This window comes from Myotis yumanensis, unplaced genomic scaffold (genome assembly GCF_028538775.1).
Source record: "Myotis yumanensis isolate MYYU_CA2020_CCGP unplaced genomic scaffold, mMyoYum1.0.hap1 SCAF_9, whole genome shotgun sequence".
Lineage (NCBI taxonomy): Eukaryota > Metazoa > Chordata > Mammalia > Chiroptera > Vespertilionidae > Myotis > Myotis yumanensis.
The window spans coordinates 84,869,173-84,886,878 of record NW_027223760.1 but is presented as its reverse complement, the minus strand read 5'-3'; the positions used below and the strand labels follow the sequence as shown (position 1 = coordinate 84,886,878).

At 59.3% G+C, this 17,706-nt stretch overlaps 2 protein-coding genes across 2 annotated transcripts; both read right to left on the bottom strand.

Annotated features, from left to right (window-relative positions):
- Positions 1-4,183: 4,183 nt before the first annotated feature.
- Positions 4,184-10,505, bottom strand: DDX56 (DEAD-box helicase 56). The gene is made up of 14 exons (XM_070424893.1): positions 10,179-10,505; positions 9,736-9,897; positions 9,109-9,269; positions 8,811-8,981; positions 8,613-8,703; positions 7,839-8,083; positions 7,474-7,593; positions 6,920-7,033; positions 6,738-6,832; positions 6,018-6,091; positions 5,849-5,938; positions 5,443-5,548; positions 4,768-4,838; positions 4,184-4,466 (listed from the first exon to the last, which is right to left on the bottom strand). The coding sequence occupies exons 1-14, from the start codon at positions 10,236-10,238 to the stop codon at positions 4,389-4,391; spliced, it is 1,638 nt and encodes a 545-aa protein (XP_070280994.1). The 5' UTR covers positions 10,239-10,505; the 3' UTR covers positions 4,184-4,388.
- A 2,454-nt stretch (positions 10,506-12,959) lies between these two features.
- On the bottom strand, positions 12,960-16,639 carry TMED4 (transmembrane p24 trafficking protein 4). The gene is made up of 5 exons (XM_070424892.1): positions 16,434-16,639; positions 16,214-16,314; positions 15,955-16,080; positions 15,339-15,485; positions 12,960-14,434 (listed from the first exon to the last, which is right to left on the bottom strand). Exons 1-5 carry the CDS (start codon positions 16,558-16,560, stop codon positions 14,285-14,287), a joined length of 651 nt encoding a protein of 216 aa, XP_070280993.1. The 5' UTR covers positions 16,561-16,639; the 3' UTR covers positions 12,960-14,284.
- Between the last annotated feature and the right edge of the window lie 1,067 nt (positions 16,640-17,706).

Sequence of the window (17,706 nt, the reverse complement as noted above, 5' to 3'; positions counted from 1 at the left end):
GGCACCGTCCCTGCTGTCTCCCCTCCTCTGGTGTCTCCCCAGCAGCACCTGAGACAGGGATTCCAGGGGCAGCAGGAAGCCAACCAGGGCGCATTAGAGAGTGGGCTCAGCGGGGACCTCGGGGGATGTGGGGGCCTGCCCAGGGCCCCCCCCAGGGAGGAGGATCGGGCGCTGGTGGAGGACATGGGCAGCTTCAGGCTCCTGTGGCCCTTGTGGAGCCCTAGGGGCCCAGCCCACCCCTTCGATCCAAGGGTGGCCCCGGGGAACCCCTAGGAATGGAGCCGGGCATGGGGTTTCAGGGGCCCCTCTGGGACACCCACAGTCTGCCACTTGGCTCCCTTTGCACTGGCCTGCCAGGCTGTGGAGCAGATTCACACTGACAGCGGCGTCTGCATCCCTTGTGCCCCGTCCCCTGATTCTTACTCAGCCTCCCTCCGCGTCTTATCAGCCTGCTGATTGCTGGGCTGAGTCCCACAGGCCATCACTCGTCTCGCTGGTTCCCTATCTCGTTAGATGAGTAAGTTCCTGGCTGACGTCTTTGGTCTTTGGATCTCACTGTACTCATTTTGCATCTATTTCCTTAAATGAGGAATCGATCCTGGGGATGAGTGTGTCAGAGTGGCACCTTTATGGCCCCATGTGCGTGCTCAGCTCCTCCGTGGGCAGTCGAGGATACACGGATTGCTTACGGGATCCTCGCACTGACGCCTCGGGGGTTCGGATTCGCTCCCCTGCCACCGTCAGTGCTGAGCTGCCCGGTCCCCAGCTTCCCCTGCACTGTGCTAGGTCTGCTACCAACTTGACAAGTTTAATAACTGGAAACGGGTGCCTCCTCGAGAGGCCCAGGAGCGACCTGGCCCTGAACCCAGTCCCCAAGTGCAGGAGGCGGGGGCGAGGGGCCAGCCGCCAGCACAGGAGCCTCTGGGGGTCAGGGGAGCCCGTGTGGACGGGCAGCCAGCGCGGGAGTCGAGGGCTGGCTGTGCGTCTCCGGGCCATCAGACTGCAGCCAGTCCGAGGTCAGGGTGGGGTGCTGCCTGGCCAGGCACTGGCCCGGGCCTCGGCACTGGCTAGCTCCCGGCTCACCGGGCCGAGCAGCCTGCAAGCTGAGACGTGGGCTCTCCTTCCCCGGCTGTCGGAACCCAGATTCTGAGTGACGGATGTGTCCACGTCCAGGCAGCAAGCAGCGCCGCGGGCCACTCGCTGGGAGTGGAGACGGGCAGGTGCCACTGCGCCCACTGTACACCCAGGAAAGGGCACCGCAGCCCGGCTGGGCTCGGGGAGGCTCCTGGGTGCCAGATTTAGCCAATAAGAAGCAGGACGCCAGCTAGTGTGTTGTTGTTTTAGGAGAGAGGAAGGGAGAGGGAGAGAGAGAAACGTGGGTGGGAGAGGGGCATCGACTGGCTGCCTCCTGCACAGCCCCCGGGGGATGAGCCCGCCACCCAGGCATGTGCCCTGACCAGGGATCGAGCTGAGCCGCAACCTTCAGTTCCCGGACCAACACTCAACGGCCACGCCACGCCGGCGGAACACCAGCCAGTTTTGTTTCAGATGAACCACTAAATGTTCAGTGCAACACAAATACTGATTGGGATTTACTAACGCTAAAGTGACGCCCCTTATCACAGCACCTCAGGGACGAACCTGAGGCTGAAGGGACAGGGCAGGAGCCCGCGGTGAGGCCGGCAGCTCACTCCCTCTGTCAAATGGGAGGGCGTGTGCTCGTCACGGTGGCCTGGGGTCTGCGGCATCAGCCATCCTGCAAGGAGGCCGCTAGGAGTGCAGACGCTCAGGCCCGGCCCCCGCGCTGCGGGCGACACCTCAGAGAAGCCACTGATCGGAAGGTGCACTGGCTTGAGGGGCCCCTGTGCGGAGCCGGTGTGGGGGTGCGTCCCCCACTGACAGAGGAGACCCTGGAGGCAGCGCCTCACGGGCCCCACAAAGGCTGCTCCCGAGGACTGACCACCCCGACGTGCAGCTCTCCGGCTCGGCCGGCCACCACGCCCACTGCTCCCTGGGGGGCGAGCTCTGTGATGCCCTCGGCCGGCTGCGTCTGCCCAGCAGGCCCCTTGCACGCGGGAGGGCTGGGCTGACACCTGCCCCCGCCCCACGGTGGATGGCGCTTTCTTTCCCATGTAAATGGCATGACCAGCACAGCGCAGCCCCAGGAGGCAGGACGCTGAGAGCTCTTCCGGACAAAGGGGGTGCATTTGGCAGAGGCCGCTCCTGCCCGGTCTGAGCTTGTCATTTCCTCCTGGGACAGTACCCTGGAGACCAAAGTCCCAGGGCCAACCGATTCCCCAAAAGCTGAGTCATTGGTTCTGAGTCACGAATGCTCTGTGACGGGACTAGGGACTAGCGGGAGGGGGACGCCTCTGACCTGCTCACGGGTGGGTTTCCGGGAACTTACCCGCCTGTCATCACCGCTCCCCTTAGAGACCGCCTGTGCCTTTGAATTGTGAACAGGAGCTGCTTTCAAAAGGAAATGAAATCGCTTTCTCGGCCTTTGCCCATTTTTGTGACCCCTTTAATTTTCGGTTCATCCTCAGACACGGCAGCCCCCCATTTCCACACAGGATGCTGTTCCCACCCACCTGCGCGGGCAGCCAGCACCCCGACTCCTCAGCTGGGTGAGCCCTGTGTAACCTCCTGGTGCCCTGGACACCCCAAGGCTGGCTATGGAGCACAGCCCACGCCGCCTCTGGCCCCAGCCCAGCCCCTGGCCTACCCAACAGGTGTTGCAGGGCAGATGGATGCTTCGTGAACTGTGGGAGGCGGGACACACTGAAGGCCTGATTCTTGTTCATGTTTTTATTGCTATTAGAGGACGGGAGAGATGAAAGAATTGATCAGCTGCCTCCTGCACGCCCCCTACTGGGGATTGAGCCTGGAACCTGGGCATGCATGCTGACCAGGCATCAGCTGTGACGTCCTGGTGCATGCTCAACGCTCTACCGCTGAGCCAGGCCGGCCAGGTGAAGGCCTGATTCTCGACACCCCCCACTCCCCACAAAGGTCCGCACATGCTGGGGCTGTGCCTGCCCCCCTCCCTCGTCTCTGGCCCCGGGTGCCCATCCAGGCACGGCGACTGTACCAGCCACGGGGGAGACGCTCATGGGACTCCGACCTCCCGACAGTCCCAGGGCGCCAGGGTCGCCTGGAGACGCCGAGCTTCTCCGAGCTGCTCAGGGGCTGGCCCTGCCCCTGCCTTCCAGGCCCAGGGACCCCTCACGTGCTCATTAAGGGCAGACACTTCAGCACCAGACTGACTAGTCCAACCCGAGGGCCTGTGTCCCGTGTGAGGCCTGAAGATGTCCGGGCCCTGGACACCCTTCCTCTGCAAACTCAGGGCGCAGGGACACCCTCCACAGCCTTGGCCATTCACACCCACCAGCGGCAGGGCCCACTCCAGCTCCCCGCCCCCCGCCCCCCACCCGCAGCAGCCTGGCCTTGTGAGGCCTGACGAGCAGATGGGGGACCTGATATGAGGGCCACAACCAAGGACAGCTGCAGAGCCCTCCTCTGGGGGGACCCTCTCCTCCTAGGGCAGTGGTTCTCAACCCTCTGGCCCTTTCAATACAGTTCCTCATGTTGTGACCCAGCCATAACATTATTTTTGTTGCTACTTCATAACTGTAATGTTGCTACTGTTATGAATCGTCACGTAGATATCTGATATGCAGGATGGTCTTAGGCGACCCCTGTGAAAGGGTCGTTCGACCACCAAAGGGGTCTCGACCCACAGGTTGAGAACCGCTGTCCTGGGGCCTCCTGGCCAAGTGGAGAGAAAAGAACGAGGTGTGTGAGGCTCACAGAACCACTCATGCACTTGGCACAGCACAGCGGTGCTGACGGGAGCAGCAATGCCAGGAGCTCAGGACTGCGTCCCCGGCGGCCCGAGGAGGGCAGCAGCAGGTCCGAGGTGAGCAGGGCCCCACTTTCCTGTGGGTGAGCTGTCGTTTCTGAGCTTCAGGCTGGCCAGTGTGACCCCAAGCAGGAAGGCACGGGAGCAGGTGTGGGCTGGAAAGAGACCTGGACCAGGCAGGCATCTCCCAGGCCGAAGGCCCCGCTGCAGGGCGGCACGGTTACCCCTGCTGGCCACGGGGCTGCATGCAGCAGGCAGAGCGCCAGGCACTGCCTCCCAGAAGCGGGCTCAGAGGGCTGAAACCTGCAGGAGGCCCAGACGGAGGCAGCCAGAACCTTTATTCCGTCTTTAAGGCACAAAATGCGGCCTGGCAGTGCCACGGAGCGGGAGGCCACAGTCTGCCTGCTCCAGAGCCTAGAGCATTCGTCCAGGGCGGGATCAGTCCCTCTGTCGAGGGGGAGCTCTACTCTCCCACTGTGCTCAGCCCCACGAGGCCAGGAAGATCGCCGAGGCCGCCTGGACAACCTCAGGAGGGCACCGCCCTGGGTCTGTGCTTCTCTCCTCTGTGCTTGAAGCTGCGCAGTGGGTTCTGGGCCTTCACCTTCTGTGGGGGAAGGTTGAAGGTCAGCTGGAGAACACCCAGACAGACAGCCAGGGCCAGGACAGACGCTGCTGTGGTCACCTGCAGCCTGGATGGCAGCAAGGCAGACAGCCTGTCCTCCTCGTCTTGAAGGCACACATGTGTGGCTGCAGGAGTCCCAGCCCCTGGCTTTGACCTTGCGGCCAGGAGTTTTGGCCAGATGTTGGGACCACTCTCCTCCAAGGTGTGTGCAGACCGGGGTGACAACGAACCAGGTGGGGGAGACCACAGCTGCTACCAAGGCCGGGGGGAAGTGGGGGCATACCTTGACCTTCTTAGAGGCCGGCTTCTTCCGCTTCTTGTGAGGGTGAACCAGGCCGCGAAGAGCAGGAGGAACTGGAAGAGACACGTGGCCTCAGTAGCTGCCACCGACCCTGCCTGACCCCTCACCCACATGCCCTCCGGGCTCTGCTGCGACCTCTCTCCCGTTCTGACTCAGGGCTGCAATCCAGTCCCACATTAAAGTGCCTACAGTCACACAGCTTTTTGACATCATAGAGTTTGTTGCAATAGTCGTGTAAGGAAAAAAATTAAGGTATGTTCTTAAAGAAGAAATGCGACTAAAATAGGGAAAAGGTCTGCGTGGTCGCCCCCCAGGTGGCCTGTTACTAGATTCATCCCAAACTGGCAGCCGCTCCCCACAGCCTCCCTTCCCCTGTCAGACACATGCTCCCAATGTGCTGCAGGGTCCTGGCTTCTGCCCTCACCGCCAGCCAGGCCTCGGTCAGAGGCCTCTGAGCAGCACCCCGACACCCCAGCCGGCTGGCCACTCACTGCTGGCAAATGACTTTGCTCCTGTGTGAGGAGGATTGCTCCCTCCTTGCCCTCGGAGCCGCCACCTCCACCACAGAGGACAGCGCCCCTGGGACCGCGTGGCGAGTGCACCTGCCCGGCTCAGGGTCCCATCAGCCCGGCTCGGGGCCCGCCAGGCCCCACTCACCCAGGTAGTCAGGGACGTGGCCCAGGTGAGGCTTGACCACGGCAGGGTGCAGGGGCAGGTCATGGCGCAGCAGCTGGAGGTCCCTAGGGTTGTCTTCAAAGTACGTCTGACGAGAGAGACAGAGATGCAGGGATCTGGTCTCCCTGTGACTTTACGGGGATCCACGTGGGTCACACGTGTTTAGAATTGGAAGGCAGAGGTTTCCCACCGCCCACTCCCAGGGGCAGCAGCTGATGGGCTCTTGCTTCCCCGTCCCACACGCTCCCACACGCACTCCCTTTTCTGAGACGCTCGGCTGAGTGCAGTGCAGCCTTGTCACTGTGACGCCAATTGTCCTTCTCAGAGTCGCCTCCCACCGAATGCCCCACCTGCTGAGGCCTCAGCACCGAGCGTGGCGCCTCCTCACCTTTAGCCTCTCCGAGTGCAGGAGCTCCTCCTTGATCTCCTTCAGCCTTGCTTCCCGGATGGCTTGTTTCGTCACCGAGCGCATGGCGTCCTGGGTGGATACCGCGGTCAGGACACTGGGCTCCCGGGATACCCCGTCCCCCAGGAGCCACCGTCCGCCCGGCACTCACCCTGCAGCGGTAGCGGAAGCCTTCAATCTCCTCCATGCGGAACTGGTAGGGAAGCAGGGCGGGGGCCCCGTTCTCTGGGGAGAAGCAGAAATGAGCGGTCCTGGCTGCAGACCCCCAGCCTCCCGTGCCCCCCCCTCCCCTCCCCAGGATGAGGCAGCAGCCTCTCTGGCTCATTCCCTGCAATGTGACGTGCACACAGAGCAAGACACCTGGGTGTTGCCAACAGGACACCAGTTCCCCAGGATCCGATGGCCAGGCAGTCAAGTCCCAAGTCCTGGGTGTCATTACATCCTTCACCCTCAGGACCTGCCCAGACACCTACTCTCCTCCCCCAAGGTGCCTTTGGACCCTGCGCCCTTAACCTCCTGGGGATGGGCAGCCTGCCCGTCCATCCTCCACTGTCCTCCTCTGACAGCCTGGCTGCCCCACAGAGCTCCCTCTCCCAGGGCTGCCTCCTGAGACACCACCAGCCTCTTCCCTGTCTCCCCCTTGCTGTCCTTGGCCCTTCTGCCCAGGGCAGGCAGTCAATGTGACTCAGGATCTGGGCCTGCTCACCTGTGAAGGGGCAATGCCTGCTGCCAAGGGCAGGATGAGGATGCAGCGAGGGACATGGGGCAAGCATGGTGAGCAGGAGGGCGGCAGCCGGTCACACTACTGTCCCTGCTCCATGTCCACCACTGGGTCCAAGGCATCCTGGGCACAGCCTGGCCTTGCTCTTACCTCCACCGAGAAGCTCCTCAATCCTGCCCAGCTGGGACTGCTCCGTGGGCAACACAAAGGTCAAGACTACGCCTGGGTTGTTGGCACGTGCCGTCCTGCAAAGAGATGGCCCAGCCCCTGTCTCGCCTGAGTCCTGGGGTGCCCACAGTCCAGGCGCCCGGCCTGCCATCCAGCTCTCCTACCTGCCAGCTCGGTGGACGTAGGCCTCAGGGGTGGGGGGGAGGTCGAAGTTGAGCACGGCACACACGTGGTGGAAGTCTATGCCACGGGCCACCCCCGCCTCCGGATCAGAGGCCCTGCAGGAAACACCACAGCAGACTCGCCCCCGCTCTCCCGCTGGCCTTCTACAGCTCATTCATCAGCAGGGTCTCTGAACTGAGCCCGTGTGGAGCCCCAGGGCCCTAACAGTGTGAGACTCTTTACACCCAGAACTGTCCCAGGAGCTGGGCAGAGGGGCAGCCACACCCTGGCCCTGCCCCCAGCTCTGAGGCAACAGTGGAACTCACCACCTCATAGGTGACCCAAGAACCCACTGGGCAGACTGCAGGCTCCCTTTCCCCCTCAGGTCGCAGCTGCACCCAATGCAGGCTGGGCTGTCTTCCTTGCCAGTGTTCCAATCACCCAGGGGCCAGGTGAGCCCTTCGCGCCCCTCCTCCAGGCCCAGCAGCCAGGCCTGGCTCCCATTCTGGTTCAGTCTCCCTGGGGAGGGCTGGAAGGACAAAAAATGTGGACGCACCTGTTCCCCTTGGGCCCTTTGCCCTGGCGCTTGCCTTTGACCGGGGCACCCAGGACTTCGGCATCAGTTGCTATGACGCAGTCGTAGAAGCCTTGGTTAAACTGTGAGATGATGTGGCACCTGTGGCCCAAAGGGGAGGGTCAGCCCCAGCACCACCGTGACCGTCATCCTGGCGTTTCCCTCTCACACTCTCCCCCTCCTTTATCTGACTCAACCCCCTCACTGAAGACGGAGAACAGTGGGCACCTCGAGAGTCTGTGGCAGAGTCACCGACTATCTGCCAGCCCAGAGCCTGGCCTCTAAGCTCTTAAAAACCAGGAACACCCATAGTGTCTCCTTCCCAATCCCCATCTTCAACCGCACACCTGGAGCGCAGGGGCAGCTCCCCATTGAGCACGCAGGCGGGGATGCTGAACTGCTCCAGGAACAGGCGCAGCCGGTAGCTGCGCTCCAGAGTGTTGACGAAGAGCAGGGACTTGCCCCGAATCAGCGACAGCTTGAGCAGGGCGTACAGCAGCAGGAACTTGTCTTCCTCCGTGCCACAGACCACCTGGAACTGCTGTAGCTGCTCTGGCCCTGGCAGCTGGGACTCTTGCAACTTGAGGGTAACCTGGGGGGACAGGCCTGTGGTCAGGAAAGAAGGCAGAGATGCTCCCACAAGCCGCTGGCTGGCCATCCACAGTGTATCTGTGCTTGTTCAGGGCACCATGGTTCCCTCCCGCTGGCACAAGGTTTCAAAGGACCCTGGCTACTGTGGGTACAAAAGACATAACACTACATGCAAAGCACCTGGGGCACAGAACAGAGAAACACAAGCACAGGACTGTAGTGAGCGGAACGCCCTATAGTAACACCATTTTCAGGAACGGAGGTCTCATAAGTAGAGAACTTTGGCCCTGCTGCTAAAGACAGCCTTTCTGCCCTTGGGGGTCCCTGCTCAGACCTTCAGGTGACCCCTAGGGGACATATGGAGGATATAATAATTTTAGATGTGGAGAGAATGTTGATGAATATTGGCTTCTAGTGATTTAGAACCAGGGAGGCTGAACCAGTGACAATTGTCCTCCCCAGTGAGCAGGAGGACCAAGCCCTTTGAGTGCACACGTCAGCGACTGCAGGTGCGTCCATGGGGAACTCACTGGGTTATGCAGGACCAGCTCCTTGAGTGTTTGCACATCCTCGTTAAAGGTAGCCGACATCAGAAAAGCCTGATAAATCCGGGGCAGGTGACTACAATAAAACAGACCTGCGTTAGCCTCCAGCCTCTCGTCGCAGACTTCTGGCCACCTGCCCCAGGCCCAGGCGTCAACGCTCACCCCCCACACGCCTCTTCCTACCAGAGAAGACTCTTGAGCTCCTCCTCAAAGCCAAAGGAGAAGAGGAGGTCGGCTTCGTCCATCACCAGCAGCTCGAGGGAGTCCCGCAGCTTCAAGCTGTCTTGCTGCAAGTGGCTTAATATGCGCGACGGGGTCCCCACCACGATGTCAGGCTTCTCCATCAGCACAGCTCTGCAGGCGGGCCACCCCTCAGGGTCAGGGAGAAGGCACAGCCGGGACCTCACCCCTCCGTGCTGCACACAAACCCAACCTCCTCTCTGAGCAGCGTCACCCCCTCCAGCCCCGTGCCTTCGCCCACCTCTGAGAGGCCGAGTCTTCAGCGGCTGACACATTGGCCACCCGGATGTCTCGGGAGCAGTAGGCAGCCAGCTGCTGGATCATGGCCTGGGCCTGCCGCGCCAGCTCCTTGGTGGGCACGAGGACAAGGCCGCGCACAGCCTGCTCCACCACCGGGCCGGTCTGCAAGAGCAGGACTCAGACTTCAGGCAGCGTCCCCGCTTCGTGGCCCCCGGCGCTGCTCTGGCTCTGACCCAGCAGCTGTGACTCCAACACAGCCCAGCGCTGGCTTCCCCCCCTCAGAACGCCTGGCGGAGGATTCTTCCCCAGGTGCTGACCCTCAAAAAGAGCCACTGACTTTCCGGTGACCAAGTTACTCTAAAAGGCCAGCGGCTGGAGGTCCACAACAGACTGCAGGTAGGAGGGGGCACGCCCAGGTCCACAGCAGAGATTCACTCGCGGCCTGGACTAGGGCCCAGGGACCTGACTCCAGCCCAGAACGTGCGCCTCCAGGTACGAGGACTGCGGGCATCCCGCACGGGTAAGAGGCCAGAGGACGGCCTGGCTCATGGCAACCACGAGGGGGGTGGGGGGGACCACGACGGCGACCCGGCCTCTCCCTCCCGCTCAGGGCGCCGCCGCCACCCACCGCCTTCCTGTGGAGCAGCAGCTGCAGCATGGGAACCGCGTAGGCGGCCGTCTTCCCCGAGCCCGTGCGGGCGCGAGCCAGGAGGTCCTTCCCCTCCAGGGCCAGCGGGATGGCCTTCTCCTGGATCAGCGTGGGCCGAGACCAGCCCAGGTCCGTGACGGCCTAGGAGAGGCGGGCGGCTCAGGAGCGAGCAGCCCTGCACCCCCCGCCACCCCGACCAGACCGGCCCCTCGGCCCTCCACCTCCCGCCACCCCCGCCAGGCCGGCCCCTCGGCCCTCCACCTCCCGCCACCCTGACCAGACCGGCCCCTCGGTCCTCCACCTCCCGCCACCCCCGCCAGGCCGGCCCCTCGGTCCTCCACCTCCCGCCACCCCCGACAGGCCGGCCCCTCGGCCCTCCACCCCCCGGCCACACCGGCCCGGCCCCTCGGCCCGCCGGGTACCTGCAAGAGCCGGGGATCCAGGCCCATGTGTTCGAAGCCCAGAGCCTCGTCGTCCGCCATCCTGAGACTCCGTACTGACAGCGAGCACGCGCGGTAGGAGAAGCGTGGGACGTGTGGGCGGGTCAATGCAACAACCAATCAGCGCCGGAGGAGGTGTCACTGCCGGAAGTTCCGGAGCCTAGGCTTCCGGTGTTCGGGCGGAGCTCTGGGGCTGCGGCGGAGAAAGGGGCCGGGGGTTCCGGACAGAGGCGGCGGGCGGCTGGGGGGTCGGGATCGGGGTCGCGTGGGAGCCCCCGGGACCCCTCCCGTCCCGGACGGTGCCGCCTAACGCTGCGCGGTGGGCCTTTCCTGCTCCGGGGCCGCGCGGGTGGATGCAGGTGTGGTCGCACGTGCCCGCTTCCGCCGCCCCCGGGCCCTCGGCTCGCCAGTGCACGTTGCCGGCTTTGGCTTCACCTTCGTCAGCGCGTCTTCGATCAGCCCCACCGGCCGTGGCGGCTGCCTGGGCGCGCCCTCGCCTGCCCAGCTGCCCGGGGTCGCCGTCGGGTCTGTGAGGGCGCTGCCCGCCCCACCCGCCGCGCAGGGCGTGCCCCGCCGAGGGTTCCCGGGCCGGACGCCGGGGGCAGTGGTGGGCGCGGGGGCAGCCGCTGTCCAGAACGCCGGTGGCCGCGGACGGAGCGGCGTCGGGGAGGCCAGAGGCTGGCGGGGTGCAGGGCTCAGACGTCCAGGGACAGGCTCCAGCGAAGGGTCTGCCGGACGAGGGTGGAAGAATGAGCAGCAGGAGACAGGCAGGTGGTCTGTCCGGGCTTCCCACGCCAGCTGCCCGTCAGCTACCGCACAGCTCGGCTGAGTGCGGGTCCGTGTCCCCAGGGCGCCTCCCTCTCTCCTGAGCTCCAGGGCCGTCTTTTTTTCTCCTCTGTAACTGTTTCCTGGGGCCATTTCCCCTATGGCTCACCTCTTCCTCTGTGACTCTCTAAATACACTTTTTCTTACAGTTTGGGGGAAAAGAAAGGAGGGGGGCTGCCGGTTTGGCTCAATGGATGGAGCCTCGGCCTGAGGAGTGAAAGGTCCCGGGTTCGATTTCGGTCAGGGCACATGCCCAGGTTGCGGGCTCGATCCCCAGTAGGGGGCGTGCAGGAGGCAGCGGATCCCTGATTTTCTCTCATCGATGTTTCTATCTCTCCCTCTTCTTTCCTCTCTGAAATCAATAAAAATATATTTAAAGACAAAAGAAAAAATGGGGATTCTTGGTTCCCACCTGTATTAGTTGGGTATTGCTGCTACAACAGTTACCATAGCTTAGTGGCTTAAAACAGCAGGAATTTACTTATGGTTCTGTAGGTCAGAAGTCGGACAAGGTCCCATGGAATTGAAATCAAGCTGTTGGCAGGGCTGCATTCCCTTGGAGACGCGAGAGGAACAACTTGTCTTGCCTTTCCCAACTTGGCTGACGGCCCCTCGCTCCATCTGTCTTCAGAGCCAGCCACAGCGAGTGGGTTGAGTCCTCACATCCCGTCAGACCTTCCTTTGCCTCCCTCCTCCACTTTTAAGGAAACTTGTGACGATAGTGGGCACAGCCAGAATATCCAGGACAGTCTGTTCTAAAATCAGCTGTTAGCACCCATAATCCCCTTTGCCATGTTAGGTAACATATTCACAAATTCCAGGGATTAGGACATGGACATCATTGGAGGCCATCCTTCTGCCTCTCATTCGACCCCAAATACAAACCTGCTTAATCAGTTTTGTGAGCCCAACTGAATTTTAAAAACGTTTAGGCCTGGCCAGCCAGTTTGGCTCAGTGATTGAGAGTCCACCCTTGAGCCAGGATGTCACAGATTGGTTCCTGGTCAGGGCAAATGCCCAGCTTGTGGGATTCCCCAGGAGAGGGTGTGTGGGAGGTGGCCAAACAATGATTCTTTCTCATCATTGATGTTTCTATCCCTCTCCAGTCTCTAAAGTGAATAAAAACATTATTTTTAAAAAAACTTTTAAGGTGTAATGTCTGTGAATACCACACAGCAGTATGGAAACCCTCACCTGCCCCATCTGCTAGTCCCACATTTGTTCTACTCCACTCCCCTTCCCATCAGAACTTGACAGGAGAAATCCAAGACTGACTGACCTATCGACATAATTTAGATGCAATTGTGTTGCCCTCGCTGGTTTGGCTCAGTGGATAGAGCGTCAGCCTGCAGACCAAAGGGTCCCAGCTTCAATTCCGGTCAAGGGCACATACCTTGGTTGTAGGCTCCTCCCCAGCCCAGGCCCTGCTCAGGGCTCGTGCAGGAGGCAACCTATAAATGTGTTTCTCTCACATTGATGTTTCTGTCTTTCCTTCTCTCTCCCACTCTCCCTTAGGAAAGTCAATGGGAAAATATCTTTGGGTGAGGATTAACAAAACAAGATGCAATCGTGTCTACCGCTGGCAGACTTTGAAGCCAGCCTCAGCTCTCACCTGGAGTTTCCTGTCCTCCCACAGCCCAGACTCCAGGCTCTTTTACTGGCTGGATTCCTAGTAACAGCCACAGGGTAGACACAGGTTCTCTTTCCGACATGTCTCATACTCCCCCAGAGCCTCAGGCCAGTGGCCTACACAGCCAGCCAGCTCCTTCTGTTTCCTTGTTTACTGTAACATGAAGAAAACTGGAAACTATTCGAAATATCCAAAGAATTTTGGGTATATCAATTATGGCATTTCCCCTTACTGGGATAACATGGCCATCCAGAATTAGAATGTAGAATTTCAAAAATAATTACAAAAATATTCAATGACAATGCCCATAAATCTAAATTGCATATATTTTTACAAGTAAAAACAGGTACATATGTGGGATAATATAGGAAATAAAGAAAAAAACATTAAGAATTTAGTTCTGTAGGTCAGATGAATAATAAAACCATGAAATAAACATGTCAAGAATGGGCAACTGGTGGCATTGTTTCCTACAGAAGATGGCATAGGGACCTGGAGTGAGATCTGCTTAAACTTACGACCTGGGACTTCAGCGCTTCCTAAGATCCCTGGCTGATGTTTCTACTTGGTTGACCCATGTGAATGGCTGAGCAACCACTGGTCCACCCACATCCCAGGACAGGTTAGGACAAGCCCCAGTACCATGAGCCCACACGCTATAGTCCACTCGAGGCGGCTGCAGGGGCAGTCCAGGCCAGCAGCCCTTCCTCCATACCTGTGTGCCTCCACTCTGCCCACAACCTCTCATTTCATTTCAAACACGGCTACTACAACACGTTTTATTTCACTGGAAAAATCTGTATAAAGAACCAAACCTGGTTCCATGAAAACATTTACCATAGCTTAAATACAGGTCAAGGGGAGAGGGAGGGTAAGAGTGCCCTGCCTTGTGCGAGCTGTCACAACCTCACTCTTAGTGAGGCCCTGTCTGGTGAAATCGCAAGTGTCCCAGAGGAGTCTGCTTGGCCCTCTCTAAGGCCTCAATAGCAGTGGGACGTCTGCTTTCTGGCCCACAGACGGCTGAAATCCTGAGAGCTGCCACAGTACTTATCAAAAACATGTGGACAGACAGAATGCAAGGGGGCTGCGTTGGTGTTTTCAGCTAGTCGTATAGGCAGTTAACACTTCAACTAGGAAAGAAAATATATACTTTATCAAAAAATAGTTCTAATATATAGAAAAACATTTCAATCCGCTAGGGCCTCTGCCCCTTATTTACATTCACAAAGCCACTGGGAGAGCCCAGGACTGACGGGAGCAGGAAGGCAGGGCCTCTTGGGGCATTGCCATCGCTTACTGCATGAGTAGATGAAGAAGTTACAAGAGAGACTTGTCATTTGCTCATTTGGTGACAGGATGCAGGGGAATCACTGGAGGTGAAAAAAGTGAGACCTAGTACTGGGTCAGATCCGACCGTGCACAAACCCCAAGGTATCTTTGAAAGTTTGGACCAATGCCCTGTGTTCTTGAGAACCACTGTGAGCAAGTGGCTGATCGGGATGCTCTGTTGCCAGGGAACCAATGTGGTTTATATTCTTTTTTCTTTTTTTCCCTCACAAGCTGGGTGGATAAGGTATTAGGTGGGGAAAGTATCAATAACTGAGGTGAGAGGGAGGGTCATTTGGAGAGGACATTACACCAGCTTCTTGGCCTCAAAGAAGCTCTTGAGATGCCGCATCTGCCAGATGCCAGTGAGGATGAGGATGACGGTCTGCGTGATGGACCACCACAGGACCCTCTGGTTGGTGCTCTCACTGGTCAGTCGGAAGCGCTCTTCACGGTACTGTGGGACACAGACCCAGGACTAAATGTGCAGGGAAAGCCGGTCCTGGCTGTGTAAGCCACCCCCTCCCATAGGACTACTCAGCCGTGGGACCAAATCCTCCTGTCTGCCCGACCACTGGGAGTGCCCCACGGGAGTGACGTGCGGCCTCTTGGGAAGCATCCCCACTGGGATGAAGTCACGCTCCTTCCAATTCTTGCCAGATCCCCAGGTGAACAGACGATGCCTAGACTTTTACTCTATTGTGCAGAGCCTAAAAAGAGCCCTCCAGACCAGCGATTTTCAACCGTGGTGCAGCAACAATTCTTAAAAGATGCAATACCTGACTATTTAGGCAGGGGCACTGACCTCTTTTCCCTGAGATTGTCAAATAAATCAATGACAACAGCCAACCCAACAACAGCCATCCAGTATGAATGAATCAAAATTATACCTAAGCCTGGATGGCATGCTCAATGGTTAGAGTGTCAGCCTGGGACCCGAAGGGTCTCAGGTTCGATTCCCAGTCAACGGCACAGCCCTGGTTGGGAGACAACCAATCAATGTGTCTCTCTCACATCAGTGTTTCTCTCTCTCCCCCAGCTCCTCCCCACTCCCTTCCACTATCTCTAAAAATCAATGGAAAAAATATCCTGGGGTGAGGATTAACAAAAAACAAACAAAAAGTTATACTTACTTTTTTGTCAGATCAGCAAAAAATATATTTTTTGGTGTACCACAGAAAGTTTAGTAATTACTTTATGTGTGCCATGAGATGAAAAAGGTTTAAAATCACTGCTCTAGACCAATACCCTCCATTCCATTCTCTGAACAGTTCACTGGGAAGGCCCCAAGCAGAAACCCCAGTGGGTGTGGTGGGTATAAAGGGCAACTGGCAGGTCCCAGTACAGCGACATGCCCTTACCCTTTGGTAGTCCTGCTCCTTCTGGATCTGCTCCACCTGATCGAGCAGCTGGCGGGCTCGGAGCTGCAGCTCTGTCAGTTTGTCCTTGGCCGCAATCTCAGGGTAGTTGTTGGCGTGCTCTCCAACCTGGATGTCTAGGTGCACGCGCTACAAGGACACGGGGTCAGAGCCCCAGAGCCACAGGGTAAGAAACAGGAGTGGGGGAGCCTCAGACGGCCTGTTCCAGACGATGCCACCCGCTCTTGTCCCTGACTATGGGACAGAGGGGCAACAGGTCTCCCCAGTTGTGACTATGCCACAACGGGTCACAAATAACGATGGAGAGAAATCAGAACTTTGGGACCGAGTGAGAGATTCTGAGCTGTAGCGAAAGAACTTTTTCCTTTTTAAAATATATTATTTTATTGATTTCAGAGAGGAAGGGAGAGGGAGAGAGAGACGCAGACATCATTGATGGGAGAGAATCATGGATCGGCTGCCTCCTGCCCGCCCCCCTAGGGATCCAGCCTGAACCCAGGCACGTGCCCTGACCGGGAACCCAACGGTGACCTCCTGGGTCATAGGTCGCAGCTCAAGCCCTGCGCCACGCCGCCGGGCATGAAGAACACCCTCTTACCAGTCTGCCGCCAGCGAAAAGCACCATCCTGGTGGAGTTGGAGTGCAGGCAGATCTGATGGTCCCCAGGGGTGTGGGAAGTGAAGGTGAAGCGTCCCTCCGAGCCATACTGCCGCGAGAGCACCACCTGCAACACAGCGGTCAGTGGAAGCCCCTGCACTGACCTCCCAGCTCCGCCCCCGTCCCCCCCAGGGCTCTGGAGAGGGGCGGCCTGACCCCGTCCGCAGGGCGCCCAGGCCACGGCCTGCGGGTGGCCCTACCTTGCCTTCGGGGTCCTTCACCTCCACGTGCATGCCCAGACCGGGGGTGGAGGGCAGGAAGACCTCCTTCTGCTTATCCCACATCTGGGTGCGGTAGTTCCCTGCGGAGCGATAACGCTGTCACAAGGCGCCTCGACGGCCCGGCTCCCACACTCCCAAGGGGACCGCGGCCCGCGACTGAGGGACACGCAGGGCCCTGCCCACCCCCACGCCGCCTGACCGATGACCATGGTCTCGTCGGGGATTTCCTCGATGAAGCAGCGCTTCTCGGTCTCGCCGATGTGGAAGTAGAGCCCTCGGACGCCCACCGCGCACAGCGAGAGCAGCAGCAACGCGGGCCACCCCATCGCGAGCCGCCTTGGGGGATCGACACCTGTCACCAAGCGCCCTCGGTGCAACGCGCATGCGCACGCCTGCGCCCCGCTTCCAGGCGACGCGGCTCAACCCGACGCAGAGCGCGCACTCTGACGCCGGTCCCGCGTCTTTCAGGCCAAAGAGCCGGGGCAGGCAGAGATTGCGCATGCGCGGAACGCTCGGGGCGGCCCTATTGCCCCTCAGTGACGTAGTCCAGTACCAACACCTGCCAACGCGCACCTTCTCTCCAGCGCAAGTGCGCGCGCCTGCGCACCACACCAGTAGACGCAACGTGACGGCGCGGGGAGTACGCATGCGCTGAACCGCCTCTCTCGCCCTCCACCTCCTCCCTCTGTCAGCCCGCGGTGGCCGTGGGTACGTTGTAAGGTCAGGGCTGGGACTGAACCGGGACGGAGGCGGGGAAGGGGGAAAGCGGTCTCAGATGGGCGTGGGAGGGTCCGGTGGGCCTGTGAGCCCTCTTAGGGCTTTGGCAAAAGAGAACCCTCTAGGCCCCTAGAGTAGGGGATTTTGTTTGAGGAATGATTTGCTCTTAGTTTTTAAAATTAACCTGTCCTGGCAAAAGTTGATTGTAAAACATAAGGATCACCAATGGTACAATATGCTTTTGTAAGTAATGTTTAATCTGAATCCGGCATTTTGTCTTGCGATTTACAGGAAACCAAGACGTTTAGAGGACATCATGAGGAAATGATAAAGCCAATCCAGAACACAGGACACTGGGTTCAACCTTTAAAAACCTAAAATGAAGAACAACGGGGGGAGGTGGGGGGGGGACCTTGTGGGTGGCAGAGTCTGCAGAGACCCGTGCGGCCGCCCCGTCCGGATCCACGTGCTCTTCCCATCGAGGGGTGGACTGGCCACCCATGGCTGCAGCCTGGGCCTCCGGCTTCCATTTTCACTCTTGAAACCCAGCTGACACCCCACCCTACTGAGCGGCCAGTCATTGGAGGAGCTGCCCCAGCCAATACATGGCACAGGATCAGCTACGCCCCCCCAAAAATAAAAACAACACACACACACAACACAAACTATGCAATTATGTAACTGGGACAAAAATGAGGACACTCTATAAACTGACAGAGAAAGATTTCCAGGATATATTGCTAAGTTTAAAAAGC

Coding starts and splice junctions, on each gene's coding strand:
- DDX56 (XM_070424893.1), bottom strand. CDS start 10,238: ATGGCGGACGACGAGGCTCTGGGCTTCGAACACATGGGCCTGGATCCC. Junction 7,594..7,838: donor GAGCTGCCCCTGCGCTCCAG/GTGTGCGGTTGA, acceptor TTTGGGCCACAG/GTGCCACATCATCTCACAGT. Junction 7,034..7,473: donor AAAGGGCCCAAGGGGAACAG/GTGCGTCCACAT, acceptor TGTTTCCTGCAG/GGCCTCTGATCCGGAGGCGG.
- TMED4 (XM_070424892.1), bottom strand. CDS start 16,560: ATGGGGTGGCCCGCGTTGCTGCTGCTCTCGCTGTGCGCGGTGGGCGTC. Junction 16,315..16,433: donor CGACGAGACCATGGTCATCG/GTCAGGCGGCGT, acceptor ATCGCTCCGCAG/GGAACTACCGCACCCAGATG. Junction 15,486..15,954: donor TTTTCGCTGGCGGCAGACTG/GTAAGAGGGTGT, acceptor GTGTCCTTGTAG/CGCGTGCACCTAGACATCCA.